At 40.8% G+C, this 23,745-nt stretch overlaps 2 protein-coding genes across 2 annotated transcripts in view; one reads left to right on the top strand and one right to left on the bottom strand.

Annotated features, from left to right (window-relative positions):
- Positions 1-23,745, top strand: part of LOC125289084 (basement membrane-specific heparan sulfate proteoglycan core protein-like) — a 947,802-nt gene that overhangs the window by 189,072 nt on the left and 734,985 nt on the right. The window lies entirely within an intron of this gene.
- On the bottom strand, positions 12,511-16,940 carry si:ch211-63p21.8 (kelch-like protein 33). Its single transcript, XM_048235953.1, is given in 5 exon segments — positions 12,511-13,532; positions 13,535-13,748; positions 14,327-14,497; positions 14,743-15,691; positions 16,035-16,940. Coding segments are annotated over 5 exon segments (2,427 nt in total). The 5' UTR covers positions 16,825-16,940; the 3' UTR covers positions 12,511-13,229.

Genomic DNA, 23,745 nt, shown 5'->3' with positions numbered 1-23,745 from the left:
TTATGTAGGCTAGTTTCAGTCCTAGTTACTTTACTTTGAGCCATGCTCACTTCCTTACTTGAATCACCTTTGAAAATAGAGGATTGATGTAGCCTATATGGGTGTTTGGGAATGAACGTTGACTCAGATGCTTTTTGAGACTTTGAGCTAAATGTCCCAGCCCGGTGTTTAGGATGCATCATAGACAGGTTATCTTTCAGCTAGCCTATATTTTCCATTAGAAAACCATCACGTAGCGAACGTGTTGTGGCTAACTCACTTAGCTCCTGTTAGTAGCCTAGGTTATGGTTATAAGAAAATGAGATGACAGTTGAAAGATGCAATTAGTGCTGTTATCAATTTTCTTGGTAGCCTATAACCGCATTTATGGTTTTCTACAAATACATCAATTAATCAAATTGGCCTCCATCACTCAACCAATGCTAACGGTAACATTATTTTACCTACTCTAGGCTATTGATATCATTTAAGATTAACATAGCCTACCTGCAGTAAAAACCAGGTATGTCCGATAAACATTTGCAGATTTATTTCGGCTTCAAGAAGAAATGGGAATTACATGTCATGCAGAAATCATCCTACCCTTATTAGACGTTCTCTGCGGTAAACTACAGTCTTGTCCTTGTAGGAAGCTAGTGTCTTTCCAACCCAGTTTAGATTAACTTCCAACAAAATTATGTCTCACTGCAACGATGCGCCATCTGGTGGACAAACGACTACGTGACGCCAATACTGGAAATGCAGCCAAATTATTATAATGATGAATATTTGGTTTTCCTTTAATCCTACTGGATTTGTAATTATGTATTGGCCATTGTAATTGCCGATTACTGATGGTATGTGCATACCTGTGTGTGTGCGTGTGTATATGTGTGCACCACCATCTACAGGCCAATGAGTGTACAGTCACTAAATGTACACATAACTTAATTTTTTTAGACCCCCCCCATGGATGAAATTCTACGAATTTGTGAATTGCACCCCCCCGGTAAAAAATTAAAATGCAATATTATTCTGCTTTAATCACCCCTATCTTCAGTTAAGATGTTCAGAACTGCACCAAATTTTATGTGTATGATTAACCTGACATCTGGGGGTATGCCAAGTTTCGTAGAATTTCATCCATGGGGGTCTAAAAAAAATTAGGTTATGTGTACATTTAGTGACTGTACACTCATTGGCCTGTAGATGGCGGTGCACACATATACACTCGCACACACACACAGGCACCCACATACTGTCGGTATTAGAACGGCCGATACATAATTACAAATTCAGTAGGATTAAAAGAAAGCCAAAATAAATATTCATCATCATCATCATGGCTGCATTTCCAGTATTGGCGATAAGTAGTCGTTTGTCCACTAGATGGCGCATCGTTGCAGTGAGACGTAATTTTGTTGGAAGTTAAAAGTGGGTTGGAAAAACAATGGACGCTACCTACAAGGACTATAGTTTTTTACTGCAGGTACATTAATCTTATAATATCGATAAGGACCTAGGTAATGTTACCGTTAGCGTTGGTTGAGTGATGGAGGCCAATTTGATTGATTGCATTTGTAGAAAACTATAAATGCGGTTATACCAAGCAAATTGATAGCAGCACTGTAATTGTATCTTTCGACTGTCATTTGTTGCACGCAGGGCTCCGAACCGGTTCAAGGAATGAAAACGAAAACCGAAAACGAACGGAATTTTACGGAATTTTACGAGGAGTGGAAACGGAAACGAAAACAAAATGGTCTTCAACTGTTCCGGAACAGAAACGTTATTCTGAAATCCATAAAACCGGTTAATAAGGTTTTTTTTTCGTTCTCTATATAACAGCCTAATAATTTGATTTCTGCAGTTTGAAAAAAAAAAAAAACGAATAAATGGACCTTTGGTCCAAATGTGTATATTTTGTCTTGCTGTTGTAATGTAACCTATCCGTCTGCCACTTCGGATCTTAGGCCAGCTCGTAGCGTAGGCTACTGAAACTGATTTGGAAATTGTTTGTAGCCTATGCGTAATAGCCTATTTTGCCTGTCCACGCCTTGTCGTTTTAAAGTCGGGATTTAAAATGTTTGCGCAATTATAGCCTATTCTATGTAGAAGAGTTAAACGGGACATTTGAGATAGGCCTTGTCAGCAACAGACAGGTTCGTTTATAAACAGGGTTGGAATTATAGCGCAAGCCTTTGAAGATCTCCATATGGATAAAACTTAGGCTACAACCAGGTAAGGAGTTTAGCATGTATCCAGAAATATTTTTGATAAGAAATTATTTATAGGCATAGGTTAGGCCTACAGTAAGTCTGTAGGTTATTGGATGGATAGCCCATCTGAATGTTTTTGGATGCCGCCTGTGATTTATTATTTTTGGGCATAGCTACGGTATAGGCTAAATCAAGGGGAAATAATGAGTACGTCTATTCTAAGGTAAAGTCCACAAAAATAGACTTGATAGGCCCCCAAACACTGCCGGAACAAGAACGAACGATATTTTGCGTTCCGAACCGGTTCAGGACCGATATGTTGGTGGCGGAACGCATGCAAGAACGAAAACGTTAAACATAGGCCTACGTGAACCGTTCGGCACGGAACGTTTGAAAAATAATTTCGTTTTCAAGCCCTGGTTGCACGTGCTACAAAATCATTCTGTGCAATGGAAGATTTACCAACGTTACACCGGTCTGATACAGTTTTGCCTATACAGTACATCGCATTGACTGAGACGCCTGTTTATTTGTTTTAAGTGCGGCAGGGTGTGAGAGGGAATCGATGTGCTTTGATTCCAGCTTGGTAGTTGTAGTCTGTGAAATTAAAAAGCACGTGTGTGAAGTATCCAAACAATGACACCTTCATTTCATTATGGCTGCTTTAGCAACACACCTTAAGCTACTGTGTAGTGGGTCCCATTTAGAAGTGGTTACTTCATTTGCGCTTTCCTTGACTGGAGGTGCGTGAATTTTATTACAACTTTTCGCCAATGATATGGCAGTTTAAGTCCGCTTGATACTGTAAGGCGTAGCCATTGGTTTCAAAGGAGATTTTATTTGTGTCGCCAGCATAGCCTATTGACAATTTATGTTGTAAATAGGCCTACCTTATAAGCCTACCTGTAGCTTAGGGAAGCTAACAGCTTTCTATTAGGATCTAGTTTGTTAGTTACAGTTTTGTCATAACTCCCTGATGCATTTTTGCATTTAGAATAGCCAGAGCGTGGATATCTCAATCGGAAAATTAAACAATATCGGATGCCTATGGACTAGACTGGGTGAACCCAGCCTGATCTGCCCGCTATTTATTTTTTGATTTCTTAAAAGATTGAGCTTGGTCTGGTGAAAGCCAGACTAGCCATGGACCTCAGTTACACAATGCAAGGGAACATGAATCAGCCTATATTTTGGCCCGTTAAAATGTGTATGAACAGTCTAGCGACGCATTTCATCAAGGCCCATTTGGACATGTCAGTTATTTGCACCACTGGTTAGATGTAAAACAGCATTTCGTTTCAGACTACTGTTACTTAATTTGTGCATTAACAATAACGTTTCAGACTACTGTTACTTAATTTGTGCATTGACAATAAAGTATTACATGAACTAAAGATGACTAAAATGTTATGTAGAAGAAGAAACATTCACAAAAAATCCATCCATCCAAAAATGACCTTTGTTTTTGATAGCTGTTGAAAACGGCATGGAACTGACAGAGATGTTTTTAATAAATAAATAAATAAATAACATTATGCTGATACTTTTTGTTTTTCCCAAATACAATGTAGCCTACAGGTGTAAATGACCTTTCATCAATCCAGTTGCAATGGATGAACTGTGATGAACTGCCCTACTTGTGATTGTTTAGAGATTTTAAAGGTTTTATTACAATGCTACATCTTCTTTGGCTATTCTACAATCTATTCACCTTTTCAGCACCAGTAGGCTACTTTCTGTGCAGCCAGCCAACACACACACTCAGGCATGCCAAACAAGCATACACAAAAAGTTTCAAGAGTGGGGGATGGAGTAAAATATGGTGACAAATTGAAGTGTGATTTATTTTGGGAGCATATATAGAGAAAATAGCAGGGGACCAAGGCAGCTCCCCTGGGCCACACCAAAAGGCAAGTCATGTTTTCAGATACATGATCTCCTAGACTGATATAAAAAAATTCTGCCAGTAATGTAGGTTTGAAACCAGTTTAGAGCATTATCAGAACGGATGTACAGGACTGAAATATACCTGTTTCTAATGAGAGGTATTTATTACCTTGAGAAAAAGGGAGCTAAGCCTTCATATACTTTTTGAGGAATGTAGTAGGGATTGGATCTAAAACACATGTTGAAGAGCCGGTTTGAGTTATAATTTTACCAAGCTCAGATTGAGTAATAGTGCTAAAGGACCTTAATTTTGGGGGGGCTGTTTTGGGTGTACTATCAAACATATTACTTGTGTTACCAATAGCCTCCCTTTATAGAAATGACTTTGTTTTGGTCATATTTTATTGCCTGACTGAGTGTGTCATGTTTGATGCACAGCATCTAGTTTCATTATTATTTCTGAACTTAAACATATGGTAGTTGACTAATTAATTTTCATAACATTGAGCAATACCATTTGAATAATTTCACATCATATATACAGTATACATACATTGTGTGTTATACAACAAATACACACTCACTGTATACATGTATTGTCACCAGAAATGCACCCAAAGAGATGCAAAGAACAGCTAGAATGACAAGCATGAATTTGAGGAAGCCAGTCTCATTGACACGTATCTCACAACACTTAGGTGAGGGATAGGAAGGAGAAGTGAGCCGTCAGAATGTATTCCAATCTTTACAACCTCAAGGTTTTCAACATTACCTTATCATGAAAGGAAGTGTTAGATAATCATCTGATATAAGTATAAGTAAATATACTTTTTTGATCCCGTGAGGGAAATTTGGTCTCTGCATTTAACCCAATCGGTGAATTAGTGAAACACAAACAACACACAGTGAACACACAGTGAGGTGAAGCACACACTAATCCCGGCGCAGTGAGCTGCCTGCTACAACGGCGGCGCTCGGGGAGCAGTGAGGAGTTAGGTGCCTTGCTCAAGGGCACTTCAGCCGCGGCCCACTGGTCAGGGCTCGAACCGGCAACCCTCCGGTTACAAGTCCAGAGTGCTAACATATCATTTTTTATTTATACTGCATATCAATGTCAATGTCAATGTAAATATACAGGTCACACAAGCACAAGTTTAAACTTCATGTAACTGTTAAGACTATATAAATATATAACACAACTACCTCTGTTTTTTTTTTTATATATATGTCCTATATTTCTATTTTGATACATACATGTTCTATATTTCAGTCTTGCACTTTAATTTAATGTTTATTGTCTATGGCTATGTCTATAGTATGTCTATGTCTGTATTTAAAGTATGTCTATGTCTGCATGGGAAAGTAAGAAACGAAATTTCAATTCTTTGTATGACCAGTGCATGTAAAGAAATTGACAATAAAAGCCGACTTGACTTGACTTGACTAACCAGTGGGCCACGGCTGCCCTACTTATCTTAACCTATCAACCACTAGTTCTGACATCTATGTGAACTAGTTCTGACATCTTTGCTATTTTGTAAAAAAATTCAAATGTATTGTGTCCAGGAGGAAGGGTGTTAGCCAAGAGGGGCATTTATGACTGTTGTGTAAAATACATACTAGCAACTGCAGGGGGATCACAGTAGTAATAAACCCTAAACTACATCGGCTAACATGATTTTAACACAGATCTGTTTCTTGCGATCTTGTCACTTCTAGGTGTCTTACATAGTGTGGCATGCTGTCACAAGCTAGAGTGCTTTTGAATATCATTGAGTGAATTTGAAGACAAAAAATAGTTTAAGTATGATAGTAACAAACAAACAAAACACACCAATATAAAAGAAGCAACACATTGGGTGTGAGTTTGACAGTGTATTTTGCTATGCACACTGTGGCCTGACACACAAAGTGGGCAGACTCAGGCCGAAGTTAATTAATCAAAGATAGGTAGGTAGATCAGAAATGAACACTGGTTGCATGTGATTGGTTTACTCAATTTCACTTCACTGGAGAGGTCTGGCCCATTTCAACATCCCCGCCTTGACGTAGCTTCCCACTACCTATATTGCCGCTGAAGTTTTGTAACTTCAATAAAACACTGGAAACACACACACACACACACACACACACACACACACACACACACACTAAACATAATTCAACTCACCTTCCATGTCACTGCGTTCAGTATTTCCATATAACTCGGCACCTTATTCCCCTCTGCGTTCCCTGCCTGCCATGGTACCGTGGCATTAACCAGGTGTAGAATGAGCTTCCTTAAGATCCTTAATAATCTCATGCACTTCCTGATTGAGTTTTGCCACTACCTAAAAACTGCCTGAAAAGCCTGCTGTAGTCTTGCTATTCTGGAAGAAACATCTTTAGGCCGCGATCAGACAGGACTCGGTTTTTGCAGTGAGGTGAGTGTTTTTTATGTTGTTTCCTATTGGCATTAAGTGTTTTGCACGCTGCTTATGCGGCCTCAGTGCCTCACCTTTTTGCAGAACCGTGAGCACCGTACCTTGGATTGAAAAAAAGTTGTTTTTTGTTTGTCAACTGATTATCAGGTAGTGAACTCTTTCAGGCCCGTCAGCATGCTCACCGCACCTGAACCCTTAACTCTTGACACCTACTTCAGATGCTTCAACTCTCTTTGGTAACATCTTTTATAATCAATGCAACAATGTTTGTGTTATTTCACTTTCTATAATATTCATGCTGGGTTTGTTGTTGGAGTTTGTTGTTGTTGTGTTGTGTTTTTGCATATTGCTTACATTATGGATGTTGACAAAGGAGTAGTCAATTTATTTCTTTTTCCTTTTTTTACAGATGCTGTGTGAGCACTTTGCAGCAGTCAGTGTCTGTCATTTCACTTTTAAGAGACACTTTCCTCTATCATTTCTACATAGTTTCTAAAAGACAAATGAATACAAACTGAACCCAAAATAACAATAGTGAGAAAAATATATGATATGACCAAATATATGCTAAGTATAACATCAGACACAGTTAAATGTGTAAAAGTATGCATTAACAGTACCTGTGACCTAATATAACCCACTAAGTTTGTCAGATATTGGCAAATGTTTTTGCCTTTTATTTAGTCTTTGTGACTCTTAAGACAGGGTACAAACATGGAGTGCAACAAGTATCCTTATTAAATTGAATGTTGTTTAAGGATAATTGGGTAGAATAGTACAGCATACATTTATTTCAGTTTGGTTTGGAATCACTAGGAGCTGGTATATTCATACTCTTTGGATCCATCGCACTTGGTTTACCAGGCCTACTGGGTGCATAATGTTATGCTAGAAAATGCTGAAAAAAAAAAGTTGATTGTTGAATCCATCTACAACGGGAAAAGTAGAAAGCCGCTGAATGTAGTGTGGCCATTGAGGTTGTCAAATACTTGGGACGTCTCCCAGAGTCTCATGGAGACTCGCTCTCCTTTCTCCAGCTGGAGGATGGCCGAGTTTCCTCCAGTGTCGCCCCTATCACCAGTGGATGGAGGGTCATAGGAAGAGACCATGTAATGACCGTTCTTGGTGAGAATGGCTCCACTCAGGAAGTCGTTGTAGCCAAATGTGCTGAAGCTAAAGAAGTAGATTCCCTTCACAGGAGCAGTGAAGGTACCTGTGAAAGAAGAAGGTAGCTTACATATAAATATTCATCTCATCAATGTATTACATCCTAAAACAACACAATATAACTATTGGTATTAACCCCTTGGCGTCAATTGCCAATTAGTACAAAAGTACTTAGGACATGTCCTGTGAAGTAGGGAGAAAGGATTTCACAAAACACATTACCTGTCTTGGAGTCATAGGCATCTCCAGTGTTAGTGAAGATCCGCTTGTAAACCAGATTTGGGGAAGCATCACTCTGTTTCAAATAAATCTCACCAGAGGCAGCAAGGGATGCAGAGAAAGCCACTTTTGGTCCCCCTGTCATTCAAATACAAACATTTATTATAATACAGTATAATATACAAATATGTACAGTATGTTTAAGTCACATTCATGCTAATTAGTGTCAAAACAACATATATCATTTACCTGTAGTTGTTGATCCATTTTGTTTCTTTATTTTTTCAAGCTCTTCCACTGTGTCATTCAGCTTCGCCATTATATCTATAGATTGAATGTGTTTGTTTATTTAATAATGCAACTTTACTCAGTTTGATGACATTTGTGTATCATTCACCTCACATTTTAGAGGTAGTGTAATACAATGTGATTGCATTTTAAATATTACATCAAGTATAACTTGCATATATACATTTTACCAGTGAGCCAATAATGTGTAACTATTTTGAGCAATGTTATGTGAGCTATTTATTCTCTGACAGAATATCTTCTCATGTTTTGTTATATTTCAAGGCATTTACATTCTGTACTATGAGTAATAACCTGATATGTAAGGTCAAGTGTGAAATCACCATGAAATATAAATAATAAAAAATAATAAAAAAAATATTTTTCTAAATAAATGTAAATCTTCTTTACACCTCATAGCCCATGTGTTGCCAGATGACCAAAATACACATTTCCATTTTATATGACATTAATGGACAATCAGGTGTTCTGATGTATTAACCTATTTTTTATACAGCCACCGAGGTGTCCTGTAATACAGAATTAATGGACGAGGTTGAAAGGGCAAAGAACTCCCCAACGCAAAGCGCCCAAATCCATTAATTCCGTATAACAGGACACCTCGAAGGCCCTAATCCCGCTTATCAACCGGTTACCACTATAGGCAATAGTCATGCCTTTATAACACACAAAGGAAACAAGCGGTTTCGTTTAAAAAGAAGCCTTGTTCAGTTTGTTGTACAACTTTCTTTGGCCCTATACTGTACAGCGATAGGACAGTTAGCTTGTTTACAGTTGATTCCATTGTTGCAAAGCCTGTACTGCTTCCAGGCTAAACCGTCGCTCTACTATGGTTGTTATAGTTACCATTCATAAGCATTGATATGAAACGGTGAATAAACTTTTTTACCAGATCTACTTCATAGGTGTCCCCTTATTCAGAATTAATAGCCACCCCACCAGCCAATAAGAATAGAGTTTTTAATAGAGTTATTCCATTCCCATATCAAACATCACCTTGGTTCTCCTTCTCCAGGAGCTGCACATCAGATTTGACTTTCTCCAGCTCCTTCTCTGTGGCGTTCAGCCTCGCCTCCAGAGCTTTGATGTCCCCGTCTTTAGCAGTGTCCATGTCCATGTCAGTCACGCTGAAGTCCCCTCTCTGTTTGGACCCCAGCCCCACACTCAGGCATCCCAGGACGGCGAAAAGGAGGAGGGTAGTGTGTGCCATTGCGCCCCCGCGGTTCGTTCTGGGGAAAGGCCTTGTGCAGGCCGCTTTTTAAGCACAGCTGGGAAAGCCAGAGGTGCTTTTGGGGGTGGGGGGTGGCTGGTTGGTGAATGGGCGTCAGGTGAGTGGGAGGTGGTGGGTCGTTTTGGGCAACCGGCACGTCAAGACAGGTGCATGTTGGTAGATTCCGGGAAGAATGTGTACGTCACAACGACTGAAGATGTTTTGACAGGTTCCATATCCCCACCGCCTCTCCCACCCACCCACCCTCCCAATGGCATACACAAGGAATGTCCTTCTTTTATCTCTGGACACTGTCACTGTTTTCATACTGGTCACCAAATACCTATATGAAGATGTTTTGTCACAATAAAACTAAATTGTGCACTGTTGCAGACGGTGTAAAGCAAAGATGCATTTATTTTTGTTTCCCCCGAGGTGCTGCTATTAAGAGGCAAACTCTGTTCTGGTCATTATGGACAGGTTTATGCATGAAGTGCAGAAAGAATGTTTTGAGTTAGCGGTAATAGTGTTGTTGGCTAGCAGTTAAATGTCAAACCGCTGACAGATTGGCACTTGTACACGGGCAGATGTACTATGTGTCTTTGGGATGGTACTGCCAACTTCCCTGCATTGTAATTGCATAATATAAGTCCACTCAGACTTAGATCATTTTAAAGTAATCCTCCCAAAAAGTCTTTAAATGTAATACATTTAAGATAATTGCAACATTATAAAAAAAAAACTCAACTCTAACTTCAGGAGAGGAGAGACATGTTCTCTATACAGTTGAACAGTGTAAAAAAATCCTCCTCTGTGTGACAGTTTGGATTTTCCAGCACAAATGAGTCAGATTTCCCCGCAGGAGTCGGGACAAAATGTCAATAGCATTACACAGCATTTATCTCATGTAGGCATTGGCATTGGCATCTCAGGCTTTTGCACTTTCACAATATGTGGGATTTGGATTCATTTAAATTCTTTAATTAACGTGGAAGCAAAAGCAAAGGTCAAATGAGCAAATTAATTATTCTTCTGTCCAAAACCCAACCAGGGAAAATTCAGTGCAATGGTTGCCATTTAAAGCAAAGCTAGGTAAACAGTCAACGTGTGACTTAAATTACTGTCCTTTTAAAAAAAAAGTCAGATCAAATCGCATTGCTTTATTGCCAATGGAAAAGTTTGTTATGACAATTTTGAAGGTCAGTACATCGTTTATATAATTATGTGTTGCATAATAATCTACTTTCTGAAACAAGTTTAACCATGCTCAAATTTTACAAGCCATTACGCACACCAGCACATCCCAAGACGATGCTATATACAGGTCATGCAGTATAGCATCAGTCTGGATAGCAACAATGCATACCAGCAATATGCATGAGACCAAGAAAAACAACCTTTTTTCATACATGATTTAGAATCATCCCATACAAATCAACTGTTTGTGCTAACTTAAGCTAGTAGCACCTATAAAATAACATCCTCTTCATTAACATTTGTGACTAGGCTGTGACTGCAAATGCTTAATTTCTGTAAAAAAATAAAAAATAAAAACTCTTAAAGAAACTAATAACAATTAGTGCATGTCTTTGTCCTTGATTCGTTATTCTGAGCACTGTTGATGTGTCCCTTGCATGATGTTTCAAAACTGTGATTCAGAACCAAACTGTCATGTATCGTACACTATATTCAGCAGAGGCAAAGAGGTTCACATAGGGGAGACCAAAAACCCGCTGAACGTGCAGTAGTTATAGCGTCTGTCAACAAAGATCCACGAGTTGATCCAGAGGCGCATGTAGACCACATCGGCGACGTCCAGCTCCAGAGCAACACCATTGGATATGCTGTCATTTGTGTCACCAGAATGGTGGTCGTATGAGGACACAATACGTGAGCTTCCCTTAAAGATGCTCAACCCCATATCTTTACTTGAAGTGGCACGCCCAGAGTATCGGAAGTAGTACAACCCTTTCACTGGTGCAGTGAAAACACCTATGTAAAATGAGAAAGAATGTGCTATTAGTAATTAGATTTAGATTCATCTAGTAGGACTTTTCATGGAAATTGGGGGAATAAAGATATCACATCTCAAATCTGAACACATTACCTGTGTTGGCATTATAAGCATTGCCGACATTTGTGATGACTTTTTCAAAGATGAGATTGGTCTCACGATCAAAGGGACCATGATTTCTGTCCTCTGAACTCAACATTGATGCGGTGAAAGCCACTCTTTTGGCTGCAAGATTAAACAGTAAAACAAACACCTTTAACTCAGAGCAAAAACACTTTGCATTCTCTCTCTCTCTCTCTCTCTCTCTCTCTCTCTCTCTCTCTCTCTCTCTCACACACACACACAAATACACACACACTTACACATTCACACACACACACACACACACAATCACAGTTATACATTATACACACACACACAATCACAGTCACACACATACTCTCTCTCTCTCTCTCTCTCTCTCTCTCTCTCACACACACACACACACACACACACACACACACACAATCACAGACACACACATACTCTCTCTCTCTCTCCCTCACTCACACACTCACACACACACACACACACGACAATGAGCATTCAGTCCAATCTGCATTCAAACACGGGTCTACCTGCTCTCTCTTGTTCCAGCTCCTTCTGTGTGGCGTCTAGCCTCCCTGTGAGCTCCCCCACCATCAGCCTGAGCTCCTTCAGCTCCGTGTAGATGTTAACAGTGGACGAGTCCAAACACTGGCCACTGCACTCGGACATCAGTGCCATGATCAGACCTAACATTGCAGCTGCCCTCTCCATCTTGAAATGTGTCTCTTGTGTAGCCCTAGATGAGTCTGAGTTATATAGCAGGATGTAGTTACTCAGTAGCTAGTCTTATGGTATCTAGAAGGGTTGTTGATAAAAGTATTTTATCTCATTTTACGGACATTTGGGAAAGTCCGAGATTGCATAGTTACTCAGTGACTAGTTCATTTGCTAATATCAAAAGTCAAGGTATATAGGTCAGGAGTATCCAGAATTGCTTATATTGTTTTCTAAGAAGTATATACTGTATTGTTTATACAGAATACATGGAGACATGTAAAACATGACTGTTTGTTTATTTATCATTTGTATTTATAATTTAGTTACTATGTCATCTTCGACATACTGTATCTAAAATATTCCAATCTCTATGAAAACTGTAAAGTGTGACTTTAACCAGAAATACACATCTAATTGAGAAAGTCAGCATTTCATATGCATACAAAAAGTATCCTGTCATCAAGCAAGTTACATTTCACATTCACACTCACATATCACAAATAACAAAAAATAAATTGAACTGGATTTTTTTTTAAAATCAGTTGCTTGAATTAAATGAGAACAATCATGAAAGCGTAGCGTGTTACAAACTTCCCTATATGCCTTACATGTGAATTGGGTCATTTTACATCATGACTTTATTATCTAGCAACAACGTGGCATCCACATCTGTTCTTAAAAAAATGTTTTATTTAGTCATGTATTAAATCTCTAGTCAGCTTTAAAACCCACAACATTCTCTAAAGCAACACAATGTAGGTATTTTACTTTCAAATAACGGCTCATTTTGATGCTACACTGACTTGGCTGGTATTGCACATGTAATGTTGCAGTAGGAGCGTGATCCTTTTAGTCCATTTTACACAATTTGGGTATCCCCTCAGTGCTAAATGGGTACCTGAAAATTGATAAAACAGGGAATTTCTACATTGTGTTTCTTTTAAGTGACGATATGCCATAAAGTAGGCTAAACAAAATCTTCTCATGGCCTGACCTTCTCATTTTCGCAGTTCGGTGGGTAAGCGGAACACGCAGGCTCGTATGTCTGTGTTGGGGCCAGGCATTATGCCCACGTTCAGCCAGCGTGCGGTGGTCAGGTCGTACCGGTGCACCAATCTGGAATCACTGTAGTCCTCCTGGCAGTACCCGCCCAGGATGTAGAGCCTTTCCTCCAAAATGGCCGACGCTGCACCAACGTGGGGGATGGGCAGGGGCGCAATGGTGCACCAGGAGTCTGCGGAGGGGTCGTACACCTCGCACGACAGGTGGTTGGCGTAGAACTTCCGGAAGTTGCACACTCCCCGGCTATGTAGAAACGGCCACCCAGGCACTCCATGCAGTGCAGGGCACGGTCGTGGGCCATGTCGGACAGGTAGAGTGTGCCCTTCTCTGGGTGGTAAAGGCACATGGACACCAAGCACTTGTAGTCGCAGTTCAGGCCTCCTGAGATGAAGATCTCGCCCTCCCACACGACAGCTGCATGGCCACTGAGAGCCTGGTCAAGAGGTCGGGCAAAACTACAGAAAACGCATCAGAGAAATGCATTCAGTTTGCTTGTCCAGACTGTGGGGTGTTGGGCGTGTTACGTTGTGCTGTGCTTGTGTGACCTGATAAAATGCTTTAACATTTTCATGTGTGCATTTCATTACAAACGTAATGCAATCACTGCAGGTTTGTATCATGGCGTTCTACTGGGAATGTAGGGAAATTTGCCTTTTTTTTGTCAATTAACCTGCCTGAAACTGATCTTTGTTTTCATAGAGAAATCTGTTATATAAGAATACAGTTTAACACTAGAACCAAACCTCCAACTTTGGCTATGACAGATGGACAGAATCACATGTCCAGATGAATGCACAAACAGAGCAACATATATTCATATATGTACTGTACATATATGCATATTAAATATATCCATATAACGTACATGCATACATTTATGCAGTTAAGTGACTCTTAGCTTGCTGGCTAACTGGGTGATTCCAGTGTCTATTGCTCCAGTAGTATGCATTGACGGCGCAAGCACATCTGTTGAGGCAGTGGTGTATGCACAGTACAGCTCTTTATCTGCCTGAGTTAAACCTGATGACTTTACCTCCAGGAATTACTGTCTGGACAGTAGACCTCCACACTGTCCAGGTTTGTGTTGATGTCTTTGTCTCCTCCAATAGCGTAGAGGCGGTTCTCTCTGACCACTGCTGTGAAATTGCTCCTCGGCTCATGCATATCTGCTATCTTTTGCCATGTGTTCTGCAGTGGGTCATAGCTGCAAGGGAAGAAAATGGGGGTCAACAGAGTTTTTTTTTTTAATTTGAGGAAATGCTTACGCACATGTATTTCACATTATTGATCAGCAACTTATATATTTTAAAATACTATAGAATATGTCTAGGAGGACAGATAAACTACTGAAATCTAGAAAACACAAAGATTATTACATTACATTACATTACATTACATTACATACAAGATATCATAAAGACAGGATCTGGAAGAAGATTTGGCTCTCACCAGAATCCTGATTTCATGGTGTCATTCTTTGCATAAAAATGACACCCACCAATGACGTAGAGCTTTCCCGCGAGTACAGCTGCTCCGTGTCGAAAGTGGGGCTGCTCAGGAATCTCCCCTAGCATCCTCCACTCGATGTCCTTTACGAGGCCAATTCTGTTCCGCAAGGCGTTGGCGAACCACAGCTGCCTGCTGGGAATCCGCATGCCCATGTCCTGATCGAGCTGGTCCCCACCAATCAGCACCAGCGTGTCCTTGGGACGGCGCACCCGGAAGCAATCGTCCAAGGTGGAGATCCCGAAGCCAAAGTCCTTAAACGCCGTCCTGTAGAGCTCGACCTCGCCCTCCGTGCTGCACTCCATGCTCAGGTTGATGTCCCGCACCTCTCGGAACTCCCTGAAGGTCATGAGAGGGAAGCGCACGCCCGTCATCAGCTTCGGGGCCTGAGGAAGCCTCTCGGCGAGGTCGGCCTCCAGCCAGGACACAACCGCCCGGAACACCGTCAACTCAGAGGGAGCGCACAGGCCATCACAGCGCAGGTATTCCAGAAGCTTCTCTGCGGAAAGGTCTTGGAACTTGGGCACGGTCGACACCTCCAGAAAGTGTCTAAGAATATAGTCGTCGGCTAGTTCAAGTAAGTCTCCCATGCCGTAGGCTTCAGCAAACGACGCCACGTCAAGACACGAATCAGCATTGATTTCCCGCTCGAGGAAGTCAAGACACAGAGTGAGGGCGGGCTGGATCTGGAACTGGAGGGCCGAGCAGACCAGATCAAAAATGCAGTCCCAGGTGAGCTCCAAAGTCCCACTGTAGGAGCAGTGCAGGAAGGCCTCCAGCTCCTCATCACCAAGGCACAGCAAAGAGACAGAGCGCTCCTGAGACTCCCGCATGCCACTTGCAAACATGCCCCGGAAGTAGTCACTGCTGGCCGCCAGAATCACACGATGGGCTATAGGGAGTGGAGAGAGGATAGTTAAGAGGATGGAATATCAGAAAAAGGCTGGCTAAAGCTATAATAGGCACATATATATCATCCCTCAACCTTCATGAGACTTTTGTCTGATTTTTTCCTGTTGATTTGTGTGTCATTTAAGAAATTAATATAATTTAAATGCCATTTAAGAAATCATAATTATCATCACTTCGTTAAATCACCAAAGGTCAATGATTTTGATGATAAACACCATTTTATAATATAAACGTGTTGCTATGGTTTTGTTTACATCATGTCCATTTCTTTTTTTCTGTAATTATAAAGAAACATTTTTAGGTGAGCATTTGAGTCGCCATACCCGTGAATTCTTTCTCCTCAGCCTGCAGCACAATATCACAGCCCACATTCTCAGTCCACAGCTGTTTGATGGCCTGTAGACTAATGTCCAGCTGTTCTGAAGCAGACATTCTCTTCTTCTTCTCCTCTCCTTCCTTATCTCCATGGTCCTTTTGTTCTTCCCTTTCTTCCTCTTCAATAAGGTCCAGAACTCTCGGCACCCCCAGTGCATGAGACGCAATCTGGACCCGAGTAGCCATGTCTCTGCTAAGAGACGTTAAGGCTCCTGTGTAGGCGAATTCCAACACTGCATCAAGGCCCAGACGGGTCACCTCAGGGCCTAAGTGGACCTGGATCTCCCTGCTAGAGTCTCCAACTTGCTCCTTCAGTTTCTGCTGGACCAGGAAGCTCACCGCAGCTACGACAGGGGAGTGGACACGGAGACTCTGCCCATCCTGTGTGCTTAGAGTCAGGTCAGTAAGCAGCGAGCAGTGCCTGAAGTTCTCCAGAGTCTGAAACACTTGCTTTGTGTAGGTGGCACTGTGGTATATCTGTTTAATTCCTCCACAGCCTGTCCTATCCTTGATCCCTGCAGCTTTGTCCTCTGGGATGCGGTATTTGCCTGTGCATTCTTGCCACACACTGTGTTTCACACCCATTCTGTTGTCATTGTAGGCCTTGATCCACTGGAGCCTTCTGTTCTCCTCTTCTATCTTCTCCCCTCCCTCCTCAATCACCCTCTTCCTCTTCTCTTTGTCTCTCCTCCAGCGTTCCTCCCATTCCATGGGAAGGTATCGTCTAGTGAACTCCATTGTTCCTCTATAGATCAGATGCTTTTACCTTTTTTTTTGTTTCTGCCGGTCAAACTGATCTCTGCCTGCCGCAGATCTCTGCCACACACACACACACACACACACACTCCTCAAGACACACACAAACAAACTCATATGTCAGACCCAGAAACTCATGGTATAAACAGACTATTTATAGCCTCTGGGTCAAGGCTTGAGATTTGATATGCAGAGGGCTTCCCTTGCCAAGCTTGTGACTCTAGGACTATTTTATTTTGAAGTAGGGCAGATGTAAATTTGTTTTTTAAACAATTTTTCAAGCAGGTCTTGAAACACATTTCTAAAAGTAACACTGTAGCTTCTCAGCTATTGTTAACAACAACATATTGAAAAGAGAATATATATATTGTTGTATTAATTACAATTTATTTATTAATTCAGTTTCTTTTCTCAGTGACCCTCAGTTCTCTAGTGAGTCACAATTACCATGCAATGTGTCCTGTGACAACCCTTATCTAGCTTTTCCACCTGTTGCTTTTGAGTGGTTATTGGCTTCAAAAACAGAGCATGAGTAATTGAGATACAGTAGGAAGAAACATAATGAACAGAAAATGTAGAAATGACATGACAGCTACTTATGAACTTTGAAATACATTTGTGTATTGTGTGCATGTGACTTGTGTTTTAGGCCTGTAGTTTGACTCCCAAGACGCTGTCAATGTCACATTTAGTCTTACACAAGCTGTGACCAGTGGTGACAATCTAAAGAGTCTGAAGACACAAATCTAATTTTTCCTATTCTACCTCTCAGCGATGGTAAAGCTGTGCACATGTGACAGCTGTGCTACCAGTGTATTAGTGAATCAAACAAAATCATCATCTGACGATGCAATCGTTCACACACCAATCAAGCATGCAAATGTTTAAGGCGGGGGAAATAAGTATGATTTTTTTCTTTCAGTAAGTATCCTTCCAAGGATACAAGGATACAAGGAAGTTTATTGTCACATGCATATAGTTACTGGAAGTAAGAAATGCAGTGAAATTATGTCTGGTGTCAGCCTATTTGTGCATTAATGGGGGTAAAAAGTGCAGTAGAAGATGGGTTTAGTAGATTAAGTGGCAAGGGCTGCATAAAAAAAGGTGGGGGAGGATTGGGATTGGGTGGGGGGCACCAACAAGGAGCATTTTTATTCACATTCAAATAGCCTCACTGGAAGTATACTTACTGAAAAGATTGTTGATGCATCCAATACTTATTTCCCCCGCTGTATGACATGTTTGGTAAATATAGGATGATATGACGCAGAATATTTTTTTTAAAATGCAGTAGGTTACAGGTCTTATTGCTGTTAGTGCTCTTTGAAGTACAGGGTTGCTAACTACTGTGAACCACCAGCTTTGTATTCCATTTCACAAAAAAATAGTGTGGTTATGCCCCCTGCTTTCCACAACCCAACTCCAATCCCTGTCGGTGCTCCTCCACTCCGTCACTGTCTCCTAACTCTAAAGTTCCCATGGATTTTATCTATCGGACACACACCAACTTCCTCTTCATTGGAACGGAACAAAAAAACTTCCCTAAAGATAAGCACAACTTGCACATGGTGATTGCAATCATCCTGGTTTACAAAACAGTGAGGACACAATGTTAAAAACAGTGTTGGTAGACATTGTCATACTGATGTTGCCATGGTGATACCTGCCCATAGATTTGCTTTGCTCTATAGATGTACTTGACTTTTTTCCCTGCTGATTAACAATAGTTTTTGTCATTCCGATTAAACTATTCCTAATGGAAATCTCAGCCATCATGTTTATCCAGGTGACTTGATTTGTTGATCTGAATAATTATGTAAAATGAACAGTATAGTACAGTATCAAGTCATACAGTGGGACTTTGCTTTGTCTGATTAACTTTTCTACAGTCTATAAAGGTTTTAGGGACCCTGTCTCCCCCCTCAGGCTAATAAAGTATGAAAACACAAGTGATGAAACCTGTGGGCCAATCAGTTAATGTCACATGCTTCCAGTTATGCATTTCGAATATTCTCCCAGCTGCACTTTTGTCACACCCACAGGGCATAGGTTCAGAATCAAGGCTTATGAAAGGTGTGTGATTTATTTGAAATAGAATCAGACTGAACCACACCCATGTTCATTTTGGCTGTTACGAAAACTGAAATAAAGTTGTTATCATTGTGATTTTGTGAAATCGTTTAGTGCTCAAACCTTATTACTTTTGCAAACCTGATTTTAGTAAAATCAAAGATCTGATCCCAGAATCGCCCCTGCTCTACACACTTTTGCCCTCTGCCTTCGAGTGGATCTGTGATCTCCGGTACATGAAGGTGGCACACTTTGATTTTTGCTACCCCAGAGCTAACTTGCAATGCAACTTGCCATTAAGTTAGTTCGCAAGTTTTTCTACAACATGCGACAACATGGGCCAACATTAATATTATACTAGAGCCCATTATTAGACATTCTCTGTTTATAGTGAGTAACTGCGAACGTTTACTGGAATCCACACATTTTGGAACTCCCCTACACATCAAATCAAATGGATTTGAGACTGTCACATTGGATCTAAGAGTTGTTTTAAATTGAATAGGGCCATAAATGTTTTGAAATAAGTTTAATTATTATTTTGTACATAAAATAACTAGGGGGGCGGGGTTGTTTTTTAAGGGGGTGAAGCCCCCTTGTGACAGCAGGCCCTGGTAAGTCATATGTTTGAACAGCTTAATTCTCAAAAAGAATTTCTCAAAAATTCTCAAAAAGAAAGTTTTTGCCTGAAATTGCACTGTGCCTATTTACAAGGGAATTGTTCCCACCTCTTCTGGGGCCTACCATCAAATGTTGGACCTCTATAGAAAGCTGAGAATCTCTAGTTTTCGTAGGAAACAGTCACAATAAATGTGTGATGTACACACAAAGAGTTACAGAGGCTAGAATATAGTTTTTTCTTTCTGCCGGATTACAAGCATCTCTGAACTGACCACATTTCAGCCCTCTAGGTCTCTTGATATCCCTTAGAAACACAACTGAGCCCTAGCACCAGGTCTTGTGAAGTTGTGTGCAAAAGTAGATCAATATACATAAAAAAAAAATATGAGTGCTTTAGACTATTATTTGCCAAGGTATGCCCATGCGTTTTGTAAAATGCCTATGGATACTCCCCATAGGACTTTTTGTAATCCAAAATGCATACTGACAATCAAATGCTTACTGCACATGAACCCCTTTGTGTAGAAGCATAATCCTGGTCTCAAATGAAAGGTAACACTTTGAGGTTTTATGCTTGTATTTGGATTATACTTCAGGGGTTCTGATATGGAATGACTACACTAAATATGGAATGATTACAAAAATGTCTCTATTTTTGCATTTACTTTGTTGGTTCAATGAGTGTGTATAAGATAGACTATACATCTGTACAACTAATATTGGATAACACAACATGAAGATTCAATTTCTATGGATTCTTGTGAATATTTCAGTGAATATTTCAGTACCCAATATGTTGTGCTGCAGGGGGCAGCCGTGGCCCACTGGTTATCACTCTGGACTTGTAACTGGAGGGTTGCCGGTTCGAGCCCCGACCAGTGGGCCGCGGCTGAAGTGCCCTTGAGCAAGGCACCTAACCCCTCACTGCTCCCCGAAGCCGCCCGTTGAAACAAGCAGCTCACTGTGCGGGGATTAGTGTGTGCTTCTGTTCACTGTGTGCTGTTTGTGTTTCACTAATTCACCGATTGGGTTAAATGCAGAGACCAAATTTCCCTCATGGGATCAAAAAAGTATATATACTTATACTTAGCTACACTGCAACCAGAAGTCAGGGTAGCACCAAAAACGGGAGGGGGGCATTTTGGATCAAATTTAATTGAGACATAATAAGATTCATCTGAGAATGTAAAGCACTATACAGATTGTACATGAAAAAAGTTGTCATTTTTGGATTCCCAAAGCTTTGAAATGGTGTATAACATTACTATGCTACATAGCAATATGGTGCATACAATTGATTTAGAATGTTGGGGGGGGGGAGGGGGTAACCGTCCATGGGCGGGACACTGAAAGTTATGTGGTAAGGAGGCCTAGAATATAGGGTACAACGTTTTTTGCATCAAAACGATTCTTGATTTTTTTTGCCCTGGATAGAAAATTGCACCACTATGCCACTTTCTTCATTACTCAGGTCAAACAGAACTACCCAAGCCTCTTATTGGCCTGACTTTGCACTAGTTTTTTATTGACTGTCTATGCACAATTTCAACAAAATTTTGCTGCTCTTATTTTTTCATTATTATATGTGCCCTCTTATTTACTTATTTACTTACTTTTTTTGTTTACTTGAATGTTATGTTTGTCTGTGGACTTAAAATTGGTAAAATATGTCTTGTCTTCACCGTGGGATAGTGAGAAACGTAATTTCGATCTCTTTGTATGTCTGGAACATGTGAAGAAATTGACAATAAAGCTGACTTTGACTTTGACTTTGAAATGAGTAGGCTAGTAGCCTACATTAATTCAATACGGAGCCCTGGAGGGGTCATTGCAAGATTTTTTTTTGTATTTTGAGAATGTGCAGTCATCTGACCAAATAAATGTTGTTTTTGTCAGGATCTGTCCTGGGGCCTCTTGCACAAAAGCAGAATTAAGACATCCGGGATAAGTTACTGAGCTGCGCTCAATGAATCCAAAACAAGAGCGCACAGGCTTAATTGGTTGCACAACGAGCAAGCCAGGATGAGCAGACACGGATTCATCAAGCCAGGTGAAACCTATCCTGGATAAGTGTGCGCTCACGGCTCCCTCAAATAGACCCCGCCACCGATCACAGATTCACCATGGCAACTAGAGTGGCTTCATTGCTTCTTCTACGGTGTGAAGTAGGTAGCGATAGCCTTTTCACAACAGCAACAAACAGCAACACCTCTGTTTAGGAGAATATTGCAACTAGTGCCGCGACCACCACGCGCAAAATGGTTAGGCACTCCCGTGACGTCACATTGTCGCATGACAGGTCAGGAATGGCGATATGTAAAAGTTAATTAATGATCACAAACGTTTAAATAATGACAGTGGGTCTAGTTATATGTGATAACAATGTGTAGTGGGCAGTGGAATAACTATTGGTGTCCGTTTGTGGTGACTGCTGACTGAGATAAGGGATGAGATTAAATAGATCCTGGAAGCTCCACAGAATAAATCGCCATGGTGATTTATACTATAACATATCCTGCTGCCCCCTATCCCGCTTTTGTGCAACTGGATCATGGATAAATTGAGCCAGGATAACCAAGATATCCCGGCTTAATCCCTTATCCTAGTTTTGTGCAATAGGCCCCAGGACTGTTGACTTTGTGCCACCCTGGTGGCCATTCTGTGTATTTTCTGTCATGTGCCATGTGTTTACCTGTCTGCTGTCATGTGTCTTTGTCTCTACCCATTCCCTTATATGGTCTGCACTTCCTGTCTTGTCAGTTTCCCTCCTTTTCTGTTCACACCTGTTCCCCGTTATTGTCTTGTTGGTCTCGTCCAGTCCTCTGTCTTTCTGTTAATTAGTATGTGTATTTCTGCCCCCCTGTTCCTCTGTCCTTTGTCGGATCGTATCTATTATCCTGTCTTTAAGTAGTTTGTAAATTTGTTAGTTAATAAAGTGTAGTTTTCCATGATTTTGCCTGCAAAAGAGTTATGCGCTTGGGTCCTCCTGCACATTCCTGACAGTTTCACTCAATTAGGATGTCACTTTACTAGATAGTGCATAGAATGTACTATATTATGCACTCATTTTAGTGTGTTCATTTGACACAACTAAGTAAACGGGCCCACAGTTTTGTAAAATCAAAATTCATTTTTTTTAATATAGGCTACACACACACAGCCTATATCAATACTGCCGCCTCCCTATCTACTAACTGAAATGTATGACGGTGTACTGAAGTGTCTAGCCCCCCCCCCCCTTCCTTATTTTCATATCAGAAAGTTGGCAACCCTATTCCTAATGTCAAATTTAAATGCAAACCTAACAGCATCATATTAAATAGGTAGTCCGTTTTATTTATAATAGCCTATAATAATAATGTTTATGTTACGTGAAAGCCTAAAAAGTTAGCAACATCGAGGTCCACTACACATAGAGCCCAGCCTCGATCTGCACGCTGCAGCAAGGGGCTTCTGTGAAAGACGAGGTAGCACACAGTCGAAAGTGGCACAGTCTATGAACATGGAGGCGACATATTCCTATTATGCCCAGGGCGCAGAATTGCCTGACTACAACAGTAATGACATGAAGAAGACTTGTTGGTATCACTTTCTGAGCGACAACCAATGACAACCTATCGGAATCCATCAAATTTTAGCCATTACATTCATCAATGGGGGGCACCCGTGGCCTACTGGTTAGCGCTTCGAACTTGTAATTGGAGGGTTGCCGGTTCGAACCCCGACCAGTAGGCAGGGCTGAAGTGCCCTTGAACAATGCACCTAACTCCTCACTGCTCCTTGAGCGCCGCTTGCAGGCAGCTCACTGCGCCGGAATTAGTGTGTGTTCACTGTGTGCTGAGTGTGTTTTACTAATTCACGGATTGGGATGAATGCAGAGACCAAATTTCCCTCACGGGATCAAAAGAGTATATATACTGATATATATCAACACAAGGAGAGATTTTCCTTATTGTTGGTCAGTGTGGACTTATCATTACAGTTATCTATGTAGTTGTCGTTGCTGGTGTGAGCGGCCCTTTCGAATTGCAGCATACACCAGGGTTGTGCACAATTTGAATTGCAATTCTGCTTCCTGTTTGCTACCTCGATTGAAATGCAAGTGAAATTCAAGAATTGAATTGGAATTTAAGAGCCAGTTTCAATTCAATTCTGGAATTTTGCACAAGCCTGATGTACACTTCTAATTTATTCAGTACATTGTCTGTGGAT

Source organism: Alosa alosa, chromosome 24, assembly GCF_017589495.1.
Source record: "Alosa alosa isolate M-15738 ecotype Scorff River chromosome 24, AALO_Geno_1.1, whole genome shotgun sequence".
Lineage (NCBI taxonomy): Eukaryota > Metazoa > Chordata > Actinopteri > Clupeiformes > Clupeidae > Alosa > Alosa alosa.
This window is presented reverse-complemented; position numbering and strand designations above follow the sequence as displayed.